This window comes from Buteo buteo, chromosome 12 (genome assembly GCF_964188355.1).
Source record: "Buteo buteo chromosome 12, bButBut1.hap1.1, whole genome shotgun sequence".
NCBI classification, from domain to species: Eukaryota; Metazoa; Chordata; class Aves; order Accipitriformes; family Accipitridae; genus Buteo; species Buteo buteo.
The window spans coordinates 11,030,181-11,051,654 of record NC_134182.1 but is presented as its reverse complement, the minus strand read 5'-3'; the positions used below and the strand labels follow the sequence as shown (position 1 = coordinate 11,051,654).

General features: G+C 38.7%; 1 protein-coding gene across 1 annotated transcript in view; it reads right to left on the bottom strand.

Moving 5' to 3' along the window:
• Window positions 1–21,474, bottom strand: part of USH2A (usherin) — a 392,565-nt gene that overhangs the window by 33,018 nt on the left and 338,073 nt on the right. Inside the window, exon 60 of the mRNA XM_075042640.1 lies at window positions 20,797–21,151. Coding sequence (XP_074898741.1) covers window positions 20,797–21,151 — 355 coding nt within the window. The remainder of the gene's footprint in view (window positions 1–20,796; window positions 21,152–21,474) is intronic.

The window sequence follows — 21,474 nt, the reverse complement described above, 5'->3', positions numbered from 1 at the left end:
CCATAATGCAAGGTGCCTGCCTTCCTTGCTACCTCTCGGTGCTCCTCCCGGGCACGGGCAAGGCTGCGCAGCCTTCAAGGGTCTGATGATTTTACACTGCCTACTGTGATTGCTTTTGACTACTTGAAGTGCCCCTAAGGTGGCAACAGGGTCAAGAGGTCTTTGTAGGTTGAAAATGATCAAAAATTAGCATTGATCTGTAGCTGTCAATAATACTCTGCACGGGTGGACTCCCTGCTCAAATGTTTAAACTGCATACAACTACACAACCTAGTCATCTTTGAGTCTATCGATCTGATGAAGCAGCACTTTCCAGTGGTGTCACTCTGGGCTTTTCCTCTCTTTTCAAGGCAGGCCAGCTTACCCAGTTGCCCGGGTCTCAGGGCATGAGTTCAAAACATGACAGATAGAGACATCAGAAGACGTCTGAACGTCTGAAGAGCGGCCCAACAGGCAGCTTGAGTATGTGTCCCTTCTTCAGGGGTAATCATCAAAACTCACCAAGTCATCACCAGTCACATTAAGGTTAGGCTCTTGTTTCTTCTCTCTCCCTATCTTCTCTTTGTACAGTAATCCCTATTTGGCAGGTATCTTTGATACTGATTAAAAAGCTAGCTCATTCTTTCTGTGAGTCTCTAACTAAACCCAGTGCCATCAGACACTACCCCACTGGTAATGGTAGCAGTGGTACAGGGACCCAAACCTGTTCTTTTGTAACCCACAGACATAAACGATGGGAAGGTAATTCAGTATGACATTCCCTTGCCTACAAAGGCAGAGATGCTGAACTCTCCCTAGACAAGGGAGGAGAAAGCTATGGTCTCCTAGCAGTCAGGATGTTAATCTGACCATCCTCCAAAGCCAATTGTCAAATTCTCCATCAAGGAAGTCAAACAGATTCTTCCACAAGTGACAGGGAATGCTTGGGGTTTTACTAGAGATACTCAGTTTATCCTCACCTTTGTCATTATCCTCTTATCCAGTTCCCCATCTAATCCAGATTCTCTGCTGTTTTCTGCAAAGCACTGGGACCGCTTCCACCTTGACTTGGATGTTCACTCTTATTTCCCAGCCTACTTCTTAGCCCATGCCTTCACTCTAAAAATTGCACTGGGTTCATATTCATATGCAAGCCCTAACTTGTCCTTTGGGTTGCCTTCCTTCTCAGGCTTATATCATGCACAACTGTACCTTTTTAACTTAAAAAAATCTACTCTGTTCCTAAAGCCTTATGCTCCAATTCACAAGGATATAACTTACAGATACACAAGTATTCTATGAGTCCCTTCCTGTAGCAGTGTGGACTGGAATATAAATTCCCATGGTAGTACTGAAAAATCTCAAAGGTTAGGCAAACAGAAGCCAAAGTGTTATTCATTTTTACCAGAAATTATCTGGCCTAGAGGTGACCAGAATTTCCATTTTTACCAGAAATGGATGTTGCACTATTTTCCTCCCAATTTGTTTAAAAAAAAAAATTTAAGATTCTTTCATGAATTTTTTTGGTAAATTTCACTCCTAAAATTTTATATTTTAAGAACTTTGCAATTCATTTCAGAATTTTAAAATTGCCTTTCAACACGTATTTTTCATTTTTCATCATCATTATATTATTTGATATTACCCAACAGGCATTCAATAGCAGTAACCTGTACCACATTGGTGATAATTTTTATGGTATATGAAAAAACAATTACTATGAAAGAAAACTAAATAAACATTTAAATAAAAGTTTTAAGTTTGTAAAACCAGACATTTCCTTATTAAAACTAAAATAATTTTGAAACATTTTTGCCCAGGGAATACTCTTCCAAATTGTCTTTCATTTTGATGAAAAGGCACTCTTCCTTTCCCAGCCCTGATGTGAATTGATGCAGTCTTTTCTTCCACGGTGGCTAGGAAGTAACATTGAGCAATTTATTATATTTGAGCTTGCTTTTTTTATAAATAAACTTATGAAAATTTATTTTAAAAATATTTTAGAATAGGTTCAAGTTAAGATGTAAGGCACATAAAATGGCTTCTTTATTAAAACATAAGCTTTGATTACATGATCAGAAAATAGTCTTGAGATTCCTGGCAAACTGAATGCTTTTTTTTTTTTTAACTTTAAGAATGTTTTTGTAATTTATTTTTAAAACAAATGGTAGTTTTGCCATCAGCATCAGAGAACACTAGTTGTCTATCATCTGTGACAACATGTTCCCAGCCTTTCCTAACAGTACCACGCTAGCAGCTTTTTTTTAAATAAAAAAACCCTAATTAGCAGACCCTGTTTCACTCAGCACATAACTGAATCATTTCTTATGAGAATAGTCCTACATGGGCTTGTGGACTATACCAGGGAGAAACCTTTAGAAACAGCAGTAATCTAAGTTTAAAATGTTCTGCAAATAACAACAATTAATACCTGATATAGAAATATTACATTGCAATTCATTTTCCTCCTTTCTGGCAGAGCACGTAAGGAACTGTGAATTGCGTGTAGCTGAATCTGTCTAGTGGAGTTGGTGCCTATTTTCACAGTAGACAGTTTTCTTTCCTGGCACACCTTGGGACCTGCTGCAGTCTCACCTGGCATCTGAATCCTCAGCTTTGACTTGAATGCATTGCACATTAAAATGAAATCAAGCACATTTAGCAGCTGCATTCAGTCACTGTATTGGCCTTCGTGTAGCAGTACACTTTTAAACCACCAACAATGTTGCACTTTTCCTGGTAAAACCTTAAAAAAAACCCTCTTTGGACAAAGTCAACGCTTCAGTAGCCTTCTCCATGCTATTTCAGTAAGCTGTCCTCTCCTCTCCTCTTTTCTTCTCTTTTCTTTTCTTTCATAATTATTTATTTAAAATTCATCAAACATCACTGACTGCCACCTTCTCAAAAATGTATTTGCATCTGTATTTGTCTAATTTGTACTAAGAAATATTGAAATCCAAAAAGAGATTTTTCTGCATGACTAAATAAATCACATAAACCAAAATATCAATGACATGACATTCCACTATAGACACCATCTAGAGGACGATGTCAACATGTTTTCCTAACATTAATATTTTATCTCTAACAACACTCACAAGACCTACTGTATAATAAACCATAGTTTTGCACCTTCTTCCCCCTGCCCCCATTTTTCCACTTTAAACCATGTGTATTATTCCTCATTCTGAGAAAGTGATGGAGAAGGAAAGGAGAAGCTCTTTTTATAAACTAGATACCTGACAGACTGTTTTCCCCAAACTTTGGTTTTGGTCAGTTCAAATCTGACATCTTTATTTAACCTGAATGATACTTTTTGCTTTCAACAATCATTCTGGATATGAAGAATTAGACTAAATATCTCTTCAAAATAAGACAGGCAGAATCTGAAGCAAAAATTTTAATACTATTTCTTTGAGATACAATAAAGCATGAGATAAAATACTTAAACCCCATGGAAAAATAATTATGTGTCACCCTCAGTAAAATGTACATGTATTTTATGTCCTGGTCCTTAGCTGAGTGGGGCATACTTTGTGGAGGTGCTGATGGGAGTGAGAGAGGATAGAAAAGATGTATCAGCAAAGACTTCACGGTATATGAAATCTAGCATCATATTAAAGCAATGTCAAACCCTATAGGATTGAGCTGGGAGTTTTTTGTGATGTTCCAAATTCACACATTGTGTAATCTGGAATCTGCATAAACTCATCAAGGCATTGCAGAACTTCCAGTTTGTTGAGTCTGCCTTGGTCACAAGGGGAATGCGAATGAATGATCCTTGAGATGGAGCTTTATAATCTGGGATGGAAACATGTCTTCAGGGAAGGTAAAAAGCTAGGAAAGGCAAGTACGCAAACTGGCTGGTGTTTATATCTCTACATTACAACTAGTGCACTCATACAGCTGAACTCAGGAATATGTTTAAAGTAAGTACCACACATAGTGCTCCTGCTGAGCAGCAACTTTCCATCCACTATTCGTTAATATTTAGGAGTGGTGTTCCTCTCATGGATTTGTTCTATGGTTTTTGTAGGCATGGCAAAAGAAAGAAAACCCACTGCTGCTGTAAAACAGCAGCTAGAGCCTAAGGGCTCAAACCTGCAAATGGTAGGGGGTACATCCCTTAATATGGAGCATTAGGGGGTTAATGTTATATTTTTCCTAATGCCATAAACCGTATTTTCCATTTGATATATTGGCTGTTGGCCAGAATGAAGTTAGATGCTTTTGTCAGAACAAACAAAATCTGGACTGCCACATTGGTGCAGTCAGTGTTGTCTTAATCTCGAATCTTTTTTTTTTTTTCGGTAATGCCCAGAGTGGCAGGTATTTTGCAGAAGGGCTTTTGTAATTTTAAACCAATGTAATAAAACCATGGATGTTTTTGTTATCCATAAAAATGGATAATTTAGGTACCTGAACTTCTCAACTCAAGGTATCTTGTGGCAATCAGTTTTGTTTCGGTGTAGAAAGAACATGCCCTTGTCATTATCAAATGTTTTGGCTTTTAGTTTCATTTGAAGTTTTGTTTTTCAAGCATTCACATTGCTCCTATACGACATTTGTGACTACATATATCTGTGCCATAAGCCACCTTCTTCATCTCCTTTCAAATTATGTTGTATATGATATTGTGAAGAAAAGTGGCTCTGAACACCCTAAAACTTCTCCCATCTGATCTCAAAATGACCTGGGCATGGTATCCGAAGGCTTCTATTTTCTGTAAAATTTGAAAAAGACAGTTTGGCTGTGGTTTTGGTGAATGGAAAACAGAGAGGAGAAACCCCTTATTTTTCCCCTATAAATGCAATTATTTTCAATGTCTGCCTTGCATAGCTCAACAGCCATAATGGAGCAAAAGAAATGTAAAGAGAAAAAAAAGTTTGAAGAAAATCTTTAAGGAGACTTGTACAAGGACAATCTGAATCTTAACATAGATTGCAGGTGAACTCCCACATCAGTTTCCTTGAAAATGCCACTGAATGTCAGTTGTGCTCCATAAAATTAAGACTTTGCAGTTATATATGACTTTTCGTCATAGGATCTCACATCATGTTACAAACATTAATTAATTAAGTCTCAGGATATCCCCCTGTGTTACTGTGTGCAGCTTCAAGAAGCTATCATTATTGTTTTAGATCCCATTTTACACAGGTACGATAGATGTGTCATATTATTGTTAAATGCAAGCTTACTTTATTCCCTTTTCTCTATCGTTCTGAGTCCTTGTCTCTCTCACCCAACATGCAAAAAAGAGCAGTTCTAACTGCTGCTAAGTAGAGGAAGATAACACGGCCTCAAGGCAATTCACAGCTTTAAATCCCTGCTTTCTGCCAACACAATGGAAAATAAAAGCAACTTTTTAAAGGAGACTAAAAGGTTTTTACTTCCTACTGTTTTATTCTTTTTTCTCTGCCCTGTACTGAACAGTCCTAGCTTTTCATTCAAACTTTGCCTGCTATGTGTGTAATCACTTCTGAGAGATATTAAAAGGTAAGCATAAACAATTTACTTGGAGCTACATTATAAAGGCCAGAGTTTAGTCTTAACATATGGCTGAACTTAAAATGTCACCTTCAAAACGAAGTGGGTATTTTAAAAAATGATGGGCCAAAACATATACAAGCCCATACCTTTTGAAAGGCCTTCCTTCACCAGGTTTTTCATTCCTTCCCTTAATGCTTCCTACATGAAAATGCCTGCTCTCCAAATAGAGACAGGCTGAAAGTAAAAGGAAGTGTGGAGGTAGCAGTTTGGGAAAGGCGCAGTCCAATTATGCCAATCCATGCCAGGAAAAAGATTCGCTCCGCACCTTTTTGTACAGAGCAGTCACTCTTAGCAGAAGGCCAGAAGCACACTGCTTATGCAGGTAGGGATGCCCTCTCTCTCTTCTGTAGCTGGCGGAAAGTTCAGCCTACCATCTGAATATTAGCAGGGGATATTGATTAGACATAATGCTTTGGGGACATATTCCTCAGCAAAGCACAGCTTCCCATCAAAATACTGACCGGTTCAGCAGAGATCTGACACCTTCCTTCCAGAACTTGCGGGATGTTCCCCCAGGTTAGGAGCAGGGGGTTGCTAAAGGAGTTCCCTGCTGTCACTGCTCATATAAGCTAGTGAAAAACCTTAAGTAGCCTGAAAAGCCTCTGTGTCACACGATGGTAAGAGGAACAAAAATCTTGTTTACCCATTGCAGCTGCTATGGACTGCACTGTTGATGAAAATAATGCGGTTCAATAAAGATTAAGTTAGATATCACTGTGTCCCTTAGCAGCTATGTCTTGCCATATGAAGGCTCAGAATCAACTCCACACCAAGCAAAGGGTTGAAAAGAAGACAAGAAGAAAGAGCAGTTATAGAGTTTGGTAGAGTAACTGGAAGAGAAGCTGCTTGCAGGTTTAATGTCTTGAAACCAAGTGAACCCAGTGGATGGGTGAACTTCCAGATCTTCCTAGGATCATACGGCTACAATTCCTTTCAGCTTAAGCCTCTTAAGGCACACCGTTGGGAAGAAACTCACCTTGACACAGCATATGAAGCTGTGTCTGCAGACTGCCCATTCCTATTTTCTATGCTGTCAGACCAACACTAAACTCATATACATACACAGAAAAGTAGACTGCTAAATCTGCTGCACTGTGAACAGGAAAAGCAGCTAGCTAGCTTCACTTTTAAACATTAATGCATAAATAAAACAGAATCTTTAATCATGTCTATTCATGTGGTTACACATTCATTAGTTCTTTCTAGTGTGGCTTAGGCTCCTCGGTGCAAAGCTCCTGCCAAAAGTGAAGAGAGTCTGAGCTGCCTGTGACTTGCACTAGCAAGATGCAGTAGTTAGGGAAGAGATGAAAGATGTAAATTCTGAAATATTACTTGAAAACTGAAGCATTACAAGTTTAGTTCAGATTCTGTATTTTCCTTGGATATTTAAGTTACTTGGGGAATTAAAATAGATCACTAAGTCAACAAGTATGTAGTTAAGCTTAGTACAAAACAAATTGTGCTGATTTCAGAATTGAAAATGTCTTTACAGCACATTATTGACTTCAGCATATTAACTTGTAAATCCACTAGTTTCACTGTCTCATCTATTGATTAGCTGCATGTATGCATGTTATAAATGAGCAATCCAAAAAGACATTACTACCATTTAGTCTTTTTGGGCCAGAATTATAAATGTATTCAAGTGCTCAAAGATGAAGATGGCCACTATGGGAAATAGAGCTCCTACATTCTGACACAAAACTTGTGTAGCTAGTGTCCTTGGTTACTCTCTATACTCTGTGCAGAGGAAAGGAGGTTCTTCCGATGGGCAAGTAAGATGTTTATGTTTAACTTCTGTTTTGAATAGCCTGTCAGAGAAGCCTCACTCTCTCTCAAGACAGATTAGACAGACTAGCCTACACTGGCCGTCTTTTAAAGTAAGTTTTTAGAATTCAGAGCTGTGACTTTTGCTTAAATTCACTCAAGACTCAAAAAGCCAAGAAGCTAGTGACAACATTTTCAATCAGCACATGGCAACAGACCATGGAGGTGAACTCTTTCTTTTTTCTTAAGGTGAAACAGAAAACTATTGATAGCTTCAGAAGTTAAACTGCAGCTGTTTCAAAACACTTCAAAATCAACAGAAGTTTCCTTTTGACTTTTCAAGGATCCTGGATCAGGGTCTTCGTAAGTAGAGGAACAAAACTAAATGGTGTATGTAGATGGCATTCAGCTAGAATGGTTTGGGTTTAGTTAATCCATAATACTGAAGCAAATATCCCTGACTTCTGATTTCCATGCATAAGTCAACATGTTGGCTTGGATCTTCAGTCCAAGATGATGTTACTCAAGGCAGCATGGTTTAAAATTTCCATTGACAACCTCAAACCAAATCAAATTGCTTTGTTAACAAACCCCTGTAATGGTAAGTATTGTAATGCTTCTATGCAGGACCAGAAAGATGAAAAATGCAGTATGCTAAAGAGCTGTTGCAAATTTTTGTCTCAGAAATGTCCTATTTTAAAAGTCACATGTTCTCAGCAATATTTGTCCTCAAAGGGGACACTGTATTTGACATCAAAGCAACTAGAGCACAAACTATTGTGTTACCTGGTGGAAAAGGTGATGTTTTTCTTCTCATTTGCTCTCAGGGTCTCTATTCAGTCTTTTTAGGCCAAGACTTTCCAGTAACATTAAGCACAGCACTTAAACATGTCACTGTCTTAAGCTACAACTATAGCATAAATCTCATGATCTATTGGTGCATCACAGGTCTAGCATTCCTAGCATAGACTAGCATTAGAGAAAAATCTAAATTATCAGCTGTCTTGAACCCCTGAAGAGAAAACAATATAAAATAATTTTATGATACCGTAATGACAAGAATAATACTTCACTTCATCTGGGAAAAGATGTGTTCCAGACTTCTTATTAATTCTTTTTTAAAGCCTGTTGAAATGTAAGAGCTCTGTAAAGTTTCATTCCTTTTGTTTGTGCAGAGTAAAGTTTTCTTTATAGCAAAAATACAGAAAATTTATCACTGCAAGGAGTCCACTTCCTTCACTCTCTTGCTATATTAAATCTGCATTTGCAATTCTGATTTTGTGGGACAATTGTAAACTTGGTACCTTTCTTGCAGCCACTAGAGTAGCATATCTACACTGCGTGGAGGATTTGGCTCAGGCTAGGAGCTCTGCTCTTGGATGGGAAAAAAGAATCGGTGCATTCAAACCTGCAGGAATTGGACTTGGAAAAATAGTTGGAGCAAAATTCAGAAGCAAAATGAGTAATGATTTGTGGTATGTCCCCGTAGGTTAAATAGATACTGGGACCTCTGTTCATCTTCCTGTTGTGAATATATGACTCCTGGGAGTCCTTTTGGCACACAGGAAGCAGAAACTTCAGGGGTCTCATTCAGATGGACCATACCCCAGCAGTAACATTGTCTCTGTTAGGGTAGTGTGGGTACAGAAGTGTTTAGAAGACATACGTACTACATAAAGAAAGAAGGTGGAGCAGCCATGGATTAGTTTAAAAAAGACATCCTACAGCTGCAAAGCCAAATTGCTTAGGGGTGGCTACTGTGCTGCAGGTCGAGCTGCTGCTCTTGCACCAGTCATAGGTTGCCTTAAGTGGACATGTAAGTGTTTGTTTGTCTTCCAAGGCTTTGCCTGCCTAACTACACAGCCTCCAGTAATATAAGACCTTTAAAGGACATTACCTGACTGAAGCAGAGTCCTGCCTGTTGTAAGGACTGCAGAATATCTGGAAATAGAAAGAAGTTCCTAACAAAAATCTGAAAAAGACAGAAGTTATTTTCTACTAGACCCTCAGGATGGGAATTAATTCCTACTCCCTGTATCACTCATCATAGTCTGTAAATGTGGTCTTAGAAAGGAAGGGTTGAGAAAGGAAAGGAAGGGAGGGAGAAACAGTTTCCACAGTCTTGATGGAGGGAGTAAAGCAGCCTGCAGTTGCCAGAGGTATAACAGATGATGTTTGATGCCCTAAAGGCTGCAATATAGCTAGCACCTGCTGCTATAGTGAAAAGAATTTCTCTGAATCCGGTAGCAACTTTGGCAGGAAGGTGAGAATAAATTCTCTGACTCTGGTAGCGACTTTGGCAGAGGTTCTTCCAGCAAGACTTCCACTTCATGGGTAAAAACCTTCTCTTCATGCTCATAGTTTTTCTTGGCACTCATAAAGCAGTTCAATGAGCATATCCTTTCCTAGTCTTCCGGCCCATCAGATGCTGGTAGAGGGATATCTGTACCAATCTCTCTCTTCCTTTAAAGACTGAAGAGAGTGTATTTGAGGAATGCTGAAGAAACAGGCTTAAAACTACAATACTGTTTTTACAGTTAAACAATAAAATCCATCCATTACAGGTGCATTTGACTAGAGTAAAATACACTTAGATGTTCCAGATCCCATTTGCCATGCATTTCTGTAATTTTGATCAGATAAAAAGTTCAAGGTGCTGAGGGAAATACTTATAGTTTGTGATGGAATAAACTAAAAAATTGGACTTTGTTTCCTCCTAATACAGATTACATGTATGTAAACTAACCCCACACATTGTACATAGGAAGTTTTCAGACTACCATCCTTGCAAAAGTCTACTACTTTCTGCTTTTGGTTTCTTTGGAAACCAACCAACCATGAATGACTTTTATTTTGGTGCTTTCATTTGTGCTCATACTGGTACTGAGAAGCAGGAAGGACAGATATAAAGACTGTTTTGAACTTCATTGAATCTGATTAGCTGTCTGGTTTGGGGTCAATTTAAATTTGTCAAGAGTAAAAGTCCCCTGTCATCTTTTCCCTGTTCCACACACAAATGAGACCTTCATACGATTCAGAAACTCTGCTAGGTTTGAAGACAAATGCAAGAGCTGCCTGCCAGCTCATTCACCAAAAGCCAACCCAATCATCTAACTCGCAATCTCCCTTCATCCATTAGTCTGTTTGACATCGCTCGGTTGTGTTTTCAACATTGTCAAAGCTCATTTCAACCAGCATGAAGCTCCAGCAAGAACTGGGTGCCCTTGCAAGGGTGTGGAAGATTCTGTCTTCAAAGGTGCACAGGCAGGGGACGCAGCAGCAGCTCCACCTGCTCAGCTGACCCAGAAAGACAGGGTCCAAGGGAGGGAGGGGTGGCAGCAGTGGGTGCAGGACCCCTTGGTTCCCAGCAGCCACCTCTACAAAATGGTACAGACCCCTCCAAGTGCACCTCCCCTGAACCACTGATGTGCACCCAGTCAGCCAGATCCCAAGCTGGTAACATGGTTGTGCTAGGTTATTTTACCAAAAGGTCTGGCATATATGAACTATTAAAATCTGCACATGGTTTAAAGTAGAAGTGGTGAAACTCAATATTCCAAAATGGCATTTATTATAAACTTATGTGATTTTTCCATTTTGTATGGCCATCTCAGAGTTTTTTCTTTACAAACTGAATAGTTGGATGAGTGTTTTTGAAATGAAATCTCATTGGCTAATTACTCACTTTATTTATTTACAATTTAATTTCCACATTGTATGATGAATCACCACAATCAGTCAGTAATGAATCTGCTGACTGGATAACTACTTTCATTTTGTTTTTAATAACAAATAAGTTACAGCTATCTTTAATAAACAAATTTTTAGGATTGCTAACTCTCTTAGTAACATTCAGAGAGCTTTTGAGGTTTGAAACCATTTTAATTCTCTGCAATTCTCCAGTCTGAAAAACAACAGAAAGTCCCATTATGATCCAAAAGAATAAAAACAATGCTTCAGTTTGAAAAGAGTCACATTTTGGATTTCTTTTTCATACCCAGTTAACTTTATATACAGTTGCAGTATAATGTGGTAGTAAATTTATACCCCTCCGTTGTCACCTGTTCAAAATGCATCAGAATATTCAGGGTTTTTTTTTCTGTTTTTAAATCTCCATCAGAGCCTGTGTGAGAACTGGAATAAATAAACAGCCACGTTTTCCCATACTGGAAAAGTTCCAGAAGGGAAAGGGCTCTTGACATTACAGAGCTAAAGGAGTTTTCAAGACACTTTCTATTTCCATACTCGTTCTTTTGTATGCTAGGTTGCCTGCCATTATGTTTATGTAATTCTGACAGTGTTCTTAATGACACACTAACAGATTGTAAAACACGCTGCTGGCATTTACTTGTTTTTTATATTTTTAAAACAATGTCCTTCATGTAACAGTAGTTAAGCGCGGCAGAAGGACATCATTAGAGCCATGGTTAAACTGTAATTTACACCATTAGGAAGGCAGGAGCAATTTTTATTGCCTGGCAATTTTCTTGCTGAAATATTTGGACCATATGGCTCAATTTGTGTAATAACCTTAATTTCAGCACCCTTCAGGTCTGCCTCCGTCTCCTACGGAATGGTAAAATGCGGTTTAGCAGAAAAGGCAACTGTCTATACTTAGAGAGTTGAGATTAATAACATGTCACGTCCTGTTTTTGGTGAAGGAATTCGAACAGCAGCCAGATGGTATCTCTACAAATAACTGTCAGGGGTCTTGATCTAATCAATACAATGTATTAATACATCTCCCTTCGCTGCTTCTCGAGGGGCTAGCGTGCAACATCTGGAAAGATTGGGGGGACCGCCAAGTAGAAAGCTGATCCTTTTCAGAATCAAACTGAGCCCAATTAATTTTTCATGTATACTTGATAACTGTTTCATAATGAGCTATGCGTCTTGACGGAGTTAGGGTTGGCGGCATGAGCGGCTTGTGCTTCCTATCCCCATTCAGTCCACTTACAGAAACCAACCCATTAATCAAACTATCTGGCATAAAACTGAAATCTCAGCTCAGCAAGAGATCAATAACCATCCTTAAAAAAAAAAAAAAAAGCAACAACAAAGACCCCACCACAGAACAAGGCTTTAGTGGGCAAAAGTATCCAGGCATGACATTAGTAATTACTTTAACAAAAGCCAAAACTCAGAACCATACTCACCTGACAGGCACCTATAACATAGAATTTAATATTAGCTTCCTGTCAAAAAGTAACATTTAAATCCATTAAAAATACACTGCCATTCTGCTTTCTAGATACACAGGCCATCTGGCCCCTATTCACCATAATTGCTATTATAGTCTCAAAAATAATATTTATATAGTGCTGTAAATTAACAGAGAGACACCCATTCCCACTCCCAAAGAGCTTTCTGTTGATAAACTCATGTTTTAGCACTGTGCAGGAATTAGGGTCTCGCCCCCTAAAAAAAGAGTGTGGCAAGATTATACATGCATTCCAGTGCTTTTTGTAAAGTCTGAAAGGAGGAGAGAGAGAGAGGTCACTTGGCAGGCAGAAAATGGGAAACTGCAACAAGCATAGGGTAGATGAGCTTGAATGAGGCTGTGAAGCTGAGTGATGGGAATGGATTCAAAAGGGAGCAGTAAAGAGAAAGGACAGGAGGTCAGCTGAGAATACTAAACTTATCTTGCGTAGGACACCCCACGGCTGTTTGATGAGAATGACTTTGGTGACTGTAGACCTGGATTAGATTCAAATGGAGTCCCCAGCGGTACAATGCTCTATGTTATATTACCAATTCCCATGAGTCATATGGCTTGCTCTTGCTTTTTTTAAAAAGAGGTAGGATTGTCTGTTTATTAAAATTACCCATTGCTTGTTAAAATTCCCTATGAAATATAAGCATATGACATAACACCTCTCAGCCAATTTGAATATAAGACCTTATCTGTGGAGTGGGGCACGAGGATAGGATGGGGGGTGGGGAGTGGCCTTTCTAATTTTCAGCTGAAGAATTCCTGGATCTGTAGCTGTTGGGCATGACCCTGGGGATTTTAGGAAGCTGCCCTATGACTTTACCAACAAAGAGTGTTATCTTGGAGTTGCCTGATACATCCGCTTAAGAATGTTGGTTAAACGTGAATTAAAATCTAGTCAAATCCAATTAAGCATTTTTAAACAGATATCTAATTTGAAAAACAGCTGTACATATTACCCAACAAACTTCCACCTCCTCCTTCTCCATTTTTATTTCCTACTTATATATGAAAAAAGCATCTGTAGCTTACCAAAACCTCGTTTCTAAAGCAGATTTACTGCAGTCGCATACAACATAGCACAAAGGGAAGAATGTCCCTCCTATTATATTTTCCTATCAAATTATACTTAATAAGGTGAAGGTTTGGGAGGGGTTCTGTTTTGTTTATTTTGTTTTTACAAATTAGAAAACATCCTGTCAGTGGTGTTTTTCTACAGTGCCTGATTAGCTTAATCTTATTCTCACAACTGAAATGCAAGATTTACAGAAAAATATCATAGACAAAAGCATAAATATAAAGCATATAAAAAACATATATATAGAAACAGCATATAGAGCATTTATACAATCTCATGCTAGGCATATTCCTTCAGGCTTTGTCATATGGTCACCTATTCTCTTATGACTGCAGGTGCACAAGCTGAAAAGATTACCACTTCAAGACTGCTGCCCACCACCATCTTTCTGTCAGAGGGTATCATCTTCTAAAACTGTCAACCTGCACAATCCCATTGTGTGGGTTAGGAAAGACCAGCTGATTAATCAGCTTAAAATCAACCACCTTCTTTTGACTGACACATGCCAGCAGTGGCACACAAATGCACTAGAGGAAAGCAGTCTCATGTGAACAGTTGCAGGCCAAGGACAGTAAATGTCCATGCCTTAGATGTTCTGTAGGTTTCATAGTCTATAGAGGACATTCATGTTCCTAACTAGGTTAGATGCCTGAAGTCAGAGATTGTAAATATCCCTCAGAAGACCTAATTCTACATGTGTTTCACTCATCAAAAACAGACCTATGGAATGGGTGAAAACTGGATCTTGCACAAGGAGAAACCCAAGGATAAAATACACCAGATATTTCCAAATAGGTAACTAATTTATTTGTAGAAAAAATTACCTATTGATCCAGGCACTCTGGACTAGTCAATCTAGAGTGTGTGATTAGGCATGGTCAGACACAACCCTATCAGTGTTTTTACTTCTGGTCCAAAAATTTATCGAAGGGCAAAGTTATGTTAACTTCATGTTGCACACCAAATTAGGAAGAAAATATTCAAGAAAAAATGTAATGAAATAAACTCCTTTGCTGTAACCTTCACTAATTCAAATCACCAGTTGCCTGACAACATATTAAGATCTCACAGACACCAGATAAACCTTTCCCTGCTACCCCGCATCCTACCTCGCAAGGATTCTTTCATTCTTGGCAGAGTTCCAGCAGGGTCTAAAGCTATGTTTCTGTGGCTGCCAAAAGCATTCAGGAGACACTGAAGTGGCCTTGGTTACAGCAAGGATGGTATAAGTAGCAGAGCTGAAGCCTCTCTCTTTCTCTCTCTCACCATTCTCATCCAGTTCTATTACCACAGTACTTTAAAATCATCAAAGTTGTGCAACAATCCATTTCATCCTTTCTGCTCTAATTAGGCAATTCTACATGTCTGTCTTGATAGGTGGGGCTTACTGAAGCACTTAATCAGTTTCTGGAGGGGCATCGTAGTGCCAATCCAAATGCTTATTTAAACAGAGCTGTAGTGCCAAATCCAGCATATTCTGCAGCAGCATGGAAACAACAGAATCTGTGAGACACAGATTGCCTCATACACTTTTTTTTTTTAGCAGCCTTCAGTGTGAAGGAGCACTTGTCCTGTATTCATCCTGTGTAAGCTTAACAGGTCTAGAGATTAAAACACAGGAAGCATTTTATATTATTGGGCTTTCCTGGCAAATAAAACAATTACAGCAATTCCAGTACAAGCCCTTCCTGAAACTGTGCTAACGAGGCTTTGAATCTTAAAAACTGCATTTAAATCAAATGATTCATTTGCAAACCCATCACATACAGCACACACATAGTAGGTGTGGGTCATTTCATTGGAATTAGAAAGCAAATGTCTCTATACATGAGAGGTCACCAGTTGTTGTAAGTTAAAATCTTTTCTTTGTTAGGCATAATTAAAATACTCTAACAGTGGTTTCAGTAATTTAAGCATTGCAGTATTGTTGTAATATTTTTCTAGGCTTCAAGAGTTCACAATTGTTTGGTCCAATCAAATCTGGGAACACTGGAGAAGTTATCAACCATCAAGGTAATTACTTTCAAGTTGAAATAATTACTCCATCAATGTTAATGGTCTTTCAACTTCAATAAAGCACTCACCTGCCGATAATCACAGCTAACCTCTTGCTCTCATGCAATTCCCTCTCTATTTAGCAGGTTATATTACAGCCGTTAGAGTGGTCACTTGTCCTGAACAGCTGCTGAATTTCACTTTGATCGGCTGTGAACCATAAAAAAATTAGTCATCTGTGTATGATTTCCCCCTAACCCATAAGCCCTTGCAGAGCTAAGGATATGATCTTTTGGCTGTATTAGGGCACTGCTGAGCAGCCATCTTGTTTCTTGTTGTGGCTACTTTCCACCCACTAACAGCAGCACAGTAGCCTAATTAACTTTTGCCCTCCGCTGCCATTTACAGCTTTCATTCTTTGCTAAGTAACGCATCTTCTGAATTTACGGCATGTGCAGGGATTCCTCCATTTAGTCTCATCTTGTTTTCTAAGGGTGCAGTCTATTTCCCAGGCATGTGAAATAGGCATGTATAAAAAAATTTCACTGGTCACTCTCTCTGGCATATTTTTTCTCATTTTTGTGGCTACGATCTTCATTCCTTCTTCTATAAGGAAGCTGTAATGTACAGTCCTGCATACTGCATTACTGAATAATGTTATGTACGAGGAAGTTACTAACTACGTGGTATCTCATCTCCAATGCTGTCAAATGTTCACTGGTCTATATGAGGAAACAGAAATGAAGGATCACACATGGATGTATTAAGTATTTATGAATGTGATGAATAGAAAGGAACTAACTCTGGATGCAAGATTCCAGATACCTGTTAAATCCTGCATAGGAGGCGTGTGTATATGGCAGTACCGGCCACTTAAAATTATTTCTGTTATAATATATTTTATATGGAGTTTTTCAGCAAGTAGACTTTATTTATTGTTTTTAGTCTAGTTATATATTTGACATACAAATTAGTGTCTGGTTATAACAACATAAGTTGTGCAAGCCAAAGTCTCATCCTCCTGTTTAAGTCTCTATTATTATTGCTATTCTGCAATATGTCTACAGATTTCCCTACCACAGATGAAGCATCTGCCAAGAGGAGCTTGGCCAGTGTAGTTATATACCATGTCCCCAAATAATGTAAGGTAAGCCAACATGTGTTCTCAACTGTTAGCATAGCTGCATCAAAACCAAAGGCTTTGCTGGTGCAGTGATATCAGCTAAGAGATGTGTTAATTTTTTACACCCCAAGCTGACATAGCTATGCCAAAAAAGCCTTGTAGGATAAATTTGGCCTGAGAGCCTCATACTGCAAAACACATTGTGAGTAGACCTGTGCTTCTAGGTAGGCACAGGTGTAGGATTTCCTAGGAATAAGGCCTATAATGCTTACACCTATCTCTTGCATCCTGTAACAAAAACATTGTACTTTTAGTTATGCTCTGCTGAGGTGGATTTGACACACTGAGGCCTTGATTCTAGATAATAATAATGGGGGTCACTGCCCATAGCAGGCAGAATTTTTCTATATAACCTTCATCTCTGGATGCTTTTCCTTCTCCAAGCACATTCTAACAGCTACATAATCTTACATTTTTTACTCATCTTGGCTTTGAATTCTCCTGCTCATGGTAAACAAACACTTGATATAATTGTCATGGGAGAAACAGAATTACACACCCACAAAACTTCTACCAAGAAAAAGTCCAAACATATCCCCAGTTTTACCTCATAGCAACATTTGGAATACAACAGTTAAAGAGCTGTGATGCTTTGATATCATTTGGCAGGTACTGGCTCTATAACGAAATCAGCTCTGGGTCTTATGTTCGCAAGCTTAAGCCCTAAGTTCACAAGAGTGAGAAGCTTGCTTTGACAATCTAGTCACTTTATGCAGATTTCTCTAAATGAGATCTTACTGTCAAGCCATTCCCCTATAAGCACATCTGTCTCATGTTAATGCTGTCAATAAGACACTAAATATCATTCTTGCTTTAGAGGGTTAAAATGAACTGGGAACCACTGTTGTGGTAGACACTTGTACTGGCTGTAACCATTCTTGACTTGACTTTGCTCTGCAAATAAACCAGAATGTCCGTTTAACTTGCTGTCACCTAACATCTGTCACTACACTCCTGGCCAAACAAGCTAGGGAAATGGGTGACACTGCTCTTTAACTGCGAAGCATCAAAATGGCTCACGTGTACTTCACTCACTTCTAACGCTGCAGGGAGATCCTCCTTTTGTTTGAGTGGCAGCAGCTTTTGCTCTCAGAAACGAGTTTTTGCAGCATAAAATTTCAAGGGATCAGCGATAACCTTAAGGTACCGGACAGCCATACCTCTGACACATTAATTCAAATACAGATTAATGCACCTTAACTGGGGAGTGCATAGTCGCATTTTGGGAAGGTAGAGTGGATAAGTCTGTCAAATGGTTTGAAAACCCACAAGGTGCTTCCCATTTGGCTCTGGAAATGGATGGAAACAGAGCTGTCAAATTAGAACAGGTCTGCAGGGATATTAGCAAGAGCTTAATTTGCATCCTGCAGTGTCACAAGGATTGTATTTCTATTTTAGGTTTTGGTCAAGCTTTATGTCCTGTGGCAGGCAACCAGGGAGCAACCGACAAGAGCAAGGGCGGGATCGGCTACTGTGATTCTAGCACTGCTTTTTTTCTGGAATAATCTAATGGGATAAGAATGGAGTCTAACAGATTAAATAAAGGACCGAACTCATTGCTCGCTTAATACTTTAAGTCTTGCTTGTAACATGGAAGCTTGAGTGAGAGAATGACTAATGGCGTATCCCACGAGGGAGCTCCAATAGAGATGCTTTAGGAGATTAAATGATTTAGCCTAGTACCCCTGAAAGCTATATTTTAAAGGGGCAGAAGTTTAATCATTGGAATGCTAGTTCCTTCAACAAAATTACATTTTAATTAAAGCGTCTCATTCACAAAGCTCCAGTTAAGGGTATATCAACAATTTCATGCTAAAATTCTATTTTCAAGGGGTTATAACTTTGAAAGTTGGTGTCCAGGTTTTTGCCTGCTGGGATAATTGACCTGACCTCCTGAAGATATTTTTGATAACAGGACTCCGTGCACTTTATGTCAATAACTTTGATTCAAGCTTTAGCTCTTCTGCTATATTCAGAAGAGGTAGAATTCAGATCTCAGCTCCTTGGTATAAATCAGCAACAACTCTATTGAGTTATTGTGGTTGCAACAGCTTAAAGTGAGTGCAACTGATGGAAGAGCTGTGCAGAAAGATTTCTCCCCAAAGGGTAGTATAATATTTAAAAATAAAAAAGAGTAGCAAAAATAATAATTGATAAATGTTCACGACAAAGGACAGTAGAAAAAACATGTAAGTCAGCTTCGCTGCAACACTAGTAGAACAGCTATACATATGCTGCCAGAATGTCATTTTGATTCAGGATAGTGTTTGGGGAAAATAAAGGATTTTGGAGCCAGGAAAATACTAATTCAGTAAATAATAGCTTGTTAATTTAAAAGGCTTTTAACTGATGCTGTTAAAGAAACACACTGTGGCAACATTATTTAAAAGGCCATTTTGGTAGGTTTTATTACCCACAATACAACCATCTTGGACATGTTCTGTTGTTGTTGGCATGCTTAGAAGACATTGCAATGCATGACCAGCCAGGTCAATTCCTATGCTCAGCAACACATTGCATGCTGCTGAAGCAGACTACTAGGAGAAGCCCTGTCATTTCGCTGGCTTTGAAATCTTAGGTGTCCCATCACAATTATGATTGTGATTATTTTTTTTAAAAACAAGTTAAGGGAGCTGAGTACCAAAATCCTGCTGAAGTTCAATAACTTCGAAATCCCAATCTACTTTTTAAGACCTAACATACTGTACAATGCGAATGCAACTATTTCAGAAGCTAAAAGTATGTATTCCTATCATTCAGCTCAGGACCTGTTTTCTTTTTCAGAAAAAAGATGTTTTACAAACTTAGTCCGTTTAGGCTTCCAGGAAGCTAGACACAAAACTGCTTTGGAACCATATGATCACAAGAGTATGTAAGACTACTGAGCTAGAAACTTCTCCCATCTTGTCATGTCAAGATTTGTCTAAGGAATGGAGTTACTTAAAGGTTACTATTGGGTATTCCAGAGAAAGCTCTTTAGGATCCTACTTGAATGTCAAACAGATACTTTATAATTGGGGTAATTAAGAATTTGCAGGATTTCTGGTGTTATTCAATACAAACATGGTCTATGGATATCATTTAGGGAAAATTCTAGGTTTATGAAACTGAGGTGGCACTGCTGAGGAAACCCAACCTTATTACAACCTCCTTAAACATTTTCTAAAACTTATTTTCAGGAGACAGCTAAGTATAGCAGCTATCCTAATATACAGCAGTTCAGTTCATCTATAAGCTTTCTTTTTATAGAAAGACTAGAATGTAATATATAGGTGGGAAGAGCAGTGGTAACTGCACAAACCATAATCACTTCTGTCACTGATTTACATAACACTGTTAGTCAGTTCGCAAAACAACCTGCCCTTTCCTGAGTCTATCCCTCCACATGCTGAATAGAGATGCAATATTTACAAACATTCATGTTTGGAAAGTCCCTTGAAGGGAAAGACATGTTAGCAGTGCAAAGTAACATTCTAATACAAGTACATATAATGAAAGTAAAAGTAGATCGGCTTTTATTACTGATGAATTATGAGGGGATCATGCAAATTCATTGCATATATGAACTATGTAATTACTAATGAATTCATTCACTTTGTGATTCCAACTGAATTACAAAACTAGATTTATATACAAGGAGGACTGATTTTATTGTTCTTTGTGCAGATCCTGTGAAACTATTTCTACAGTCAGACAAAAAGCTCAGGACAGTATTTTCAGAGTGAGGCTGAGACAAAAAGCTCAGGACAGTCTTTTCAGAGTGAGGCTGACAAAGTTAGATGCGTGTGCTTAATTCCTCCAGACATGATCCATCTATGCTTTCGAGTAATCTACTTGCCTTTACTGGGAATTAGGTATAAACACGAAATCTTTCAGTCTGCATTGGGCCAAACACAAAATCTAAACCAACAAAACTACTGGCAATTGGAAACCCCACTTTTCCAATCAGTGTTAAATGAGATTTTTAAAATACCACAGAGATCAAAGCAGAGTAAAAACAACTTAAAACTGGTTATGTTGTCCAGTTCTTACCATTACGGTTAGTGCTGTAACAGCTGGGATGCTAAATGTTGGATCACTGCGTTTTTCTTGATAGACTACTCGATACAGAGATATAACACCATTGGGAGAGACAGGCTGGGTCCAGTTCAACCTTACTGAGTATGCACTTGTTGCTTGTGCCCAAGGGGCTCCCATGCCCCATGGAGAAGCCTCCAGAGTTTGGGTTGAAGCCCACAGGCTGTCCACTGACCCCACAGCATTTTGAGCTCTGGCACGATATTCGTAGAGAGTGAAAGGCTGTAGAGCATCAGACGCATCAATAAATTCCAAAGCTCCTTCAGTCCAGATGAACAAAAGCAGCTCTTCTTGACTGCCCACTTGACGCCTGAAATTAAATCAAAGGCAATGTGTTTAAATTGAAGACAACTTTAACAGTCCCATGGTAGTAGCTCCTGAAGTTCTAGGCTCAACCTGTACCTCAGAAAAGTACAGAATTTATTTCTATGTATTACACACACAAGGAACTGCCTACCTACCTTTGCATCTTAAAAGCATTTCCCTGAACTTGTGTTAGGTGCTGAGTAGTGAAGAAGAGATTTTTGAGGCAATCATTTAATTATTCTCCTTTATCTAGAAGAATACTACAAAGCATGTCAAACAAGTGTGTTGTCACAGTCCATAGTAGCAGGGTAGTAATACAATAGCATA